Source organism: Garra rufa, chromosome 24, assembly GCF_049309525.1.
Source record: "Garra rufa chromosome 24, GarRuf1.0, whole genome shotgun sequence".
Taxonomy (NCBI): domain Eukaryota; kingdom Metazoa; phylum Chordata; class Actinopteri; order Cypriniformes; family Cyprinidae; genus Garra; species Garra rufa.
Genome location: NC_133384.1, coordinates 28,644,500 through 28,646,700, shown reverse-complemented (window position 1 = coordinate 28,646,700; position 2,201 = coordinate 28,644,500). Strand labels below are relative to the sequence as shown.

Below are 2,201 nucleotides of genomic sequence, written 5' to 3'. Positions count from 1 at the left end.
TTACGGTACTATTATTATGACTTACTCACAAGATGTTTTATTGACTTTTTTTCAACTCTGATTGATAAGACATCGTGTTTATTAATTTTTTCATGTTTATTTCGTAAATGTATATTTTGTGTTTAAATTACGTAACGCTGCAATTTATTCATTTTAGTTTAATAATATTCAAATATTTTTCATGTTTATTTTGTGCTGCAAATATTAAAAAGAAAAAGATCTCACTACAAATTAAAGAGCGCATTTACTGTTTATATTTTAGCATAAAATTGACTAAATGTATACAGTAGGCTGAGACTATTCACAAATAATGAATGGACTTTCAAAGCATTTATAGGCTACTGTAAATAAAACAGCTTGTGAATACTTACGTAACATTATGTACACTCTTAAAAATAAAGGTGCTTTAAAAGGTTCTTCACAGCGATGCCATAGAAGAACCATTTTTGGTTCCACAAGAACCACTCAGTCAAAAGTTCTTTAAGGAACCATCTCTTTCTTACCTTTTTATAATCTGAAGAACCTTCTTTTACCACAAAGAACCTTTTGTGAAACAAATTGGTTCTTCTATGGCATCATGAAGCACCTTTATTTTTGATTTATGATTGGGGGACCCGTACAATTTTTTTGCATATGGGCCTGAGGCTGACTTGCTATGCCACTGCTCTGTATTGTTAATAAAGCAACACACTAATAATCATCAGTACAATAGTTATTAGCCTGCATTAGTCTTGCACATTTCCTTTAAGAAAAGGGGAAAAAAATGTCCGTTTCGTACAGCTATGATCTGTAATTTCCTTTCCCAGTATGTGCCAAACGCCAAAGTGACAACAGACACAGGAAACTTTTCATCAACGGTGCAGCAACATATTCTCAACAACCCAGAAAACAGCGATTCTAATCTTAATAGATGTCCTGTTATGGACCAAAGATCAGCACATTTGCCCTCTCGCCGGGCACATTCACAAGAATGTGTCCGTTTCTACCACTTACATCCTCAACCTCCATCTGTCGGTGGCCGTACGTCGCCTGTCAAGACTTTCACATCTTGCCGCAATGCCGTGCTTTCTTAAGCAACAGGAGGAAGTGAATTAAACCAAAAGTCTCTGCGTTTTCATGCCACAGCTGCACCTGTGATTTCTTGAAACAGAAAGTGCTCACATTATAACCTCCGTGAGAGCAAGGACGCCTGACATCACGTCCTCTGGCATATTGATGTGCAGAAAACAGCCTGGCGAGACCAGCTTTTTCTCACAAACAAACTAATAAGTCTTATCTGTGAGAAGCCTGCAGATCAAAAGCGACACACGCACCGCCTCTCGGTTCCCATTCCCTCTTTACAAATGACTCCACCAGAGGCCTTGGGCCGCACTTACGCGCAGATAAGACAAGCAAATGTTTAGCGGGCGACTGTTTACACTTCTTTGATTTCAACACATTATCGTAAAGGCACATCTCACGCTTGCCCTGAAGTCTTAAGGAGCCCTGTAGGGTTTGGAGGAAGCTAGACAGAGAGGAAGATGAATAGAGAGGCGAATGTTTAACACATGATGTGTCTGTACTTTCAGGGCTGTTTTGTGCATTACAGTCATTTTCGGACCTTGTGGGTTTTATTGGAGAGAAGCCTTGCTCAACCAAAAATGGCTTTCAATTCTATCCTGGAGGAAAACTGCTATTCTATCCACTACTGCACTGCTGGATCTCTGCGGGAGACTCGCAAATGTCTTTTCCTACTTTTCCTGAAGGGCAGACTGAGACGAAATAGGAACATAGTGATATTAAATGTATAGCATTTCATTTATATTAAATAGTATGCGTGAAATAGATAGCGAGATGGATTTGGAGATACTGATTTTGGTTTAAAGGGGACATGCAATAAAAAATGTATGGATTTATTTCGGTTTTGAGATATGAGAATAATAACTGGTTCTTATTTTGCATTGTTATATTATGTGAGTAGCAGCTGAAATAAAATACATTTATTAAAAATATAATTTAATTAATTTAATAAATAATAATACATATAATAAAATTATCTTGTAATTAATTTACTAATAAATATATATTTTTATTAATGCAATTAAAATAATTTATATTTTCATAATATTAAATTAAATCAAAATTATTTATTTGCGCTCCATATTCTTTCATAATTTATATAAACGTATATATATATATATATACAGACAATGTAGATATAG

The 2,201-nt window shown here is 35.3% G+C and overlaps 1 protein-coding gene across 1 annotated transcript in view; it reads left to right on the top strand.

The window, feature by feature from the left end:
• The first annotated feature begins 782 nt into the window (after positions 1-782).
• The window catches only part of LOC141300268 (guanine nucleotide exchange factor VAV3), a 67,729-nt gene continuing 66,310 nt past the window's right edge, over positions 783-2,201 (top strand). The window contains exon 1 of the mRNA XM_073830589.1: positions 783-1,061. Within this exon, the coding sequence (XP_073686690.1) occupies positions 783-1,061 (279 nt within the window). The remainder of the gene's footprint in view (positions 1,062-2,201) is intronic.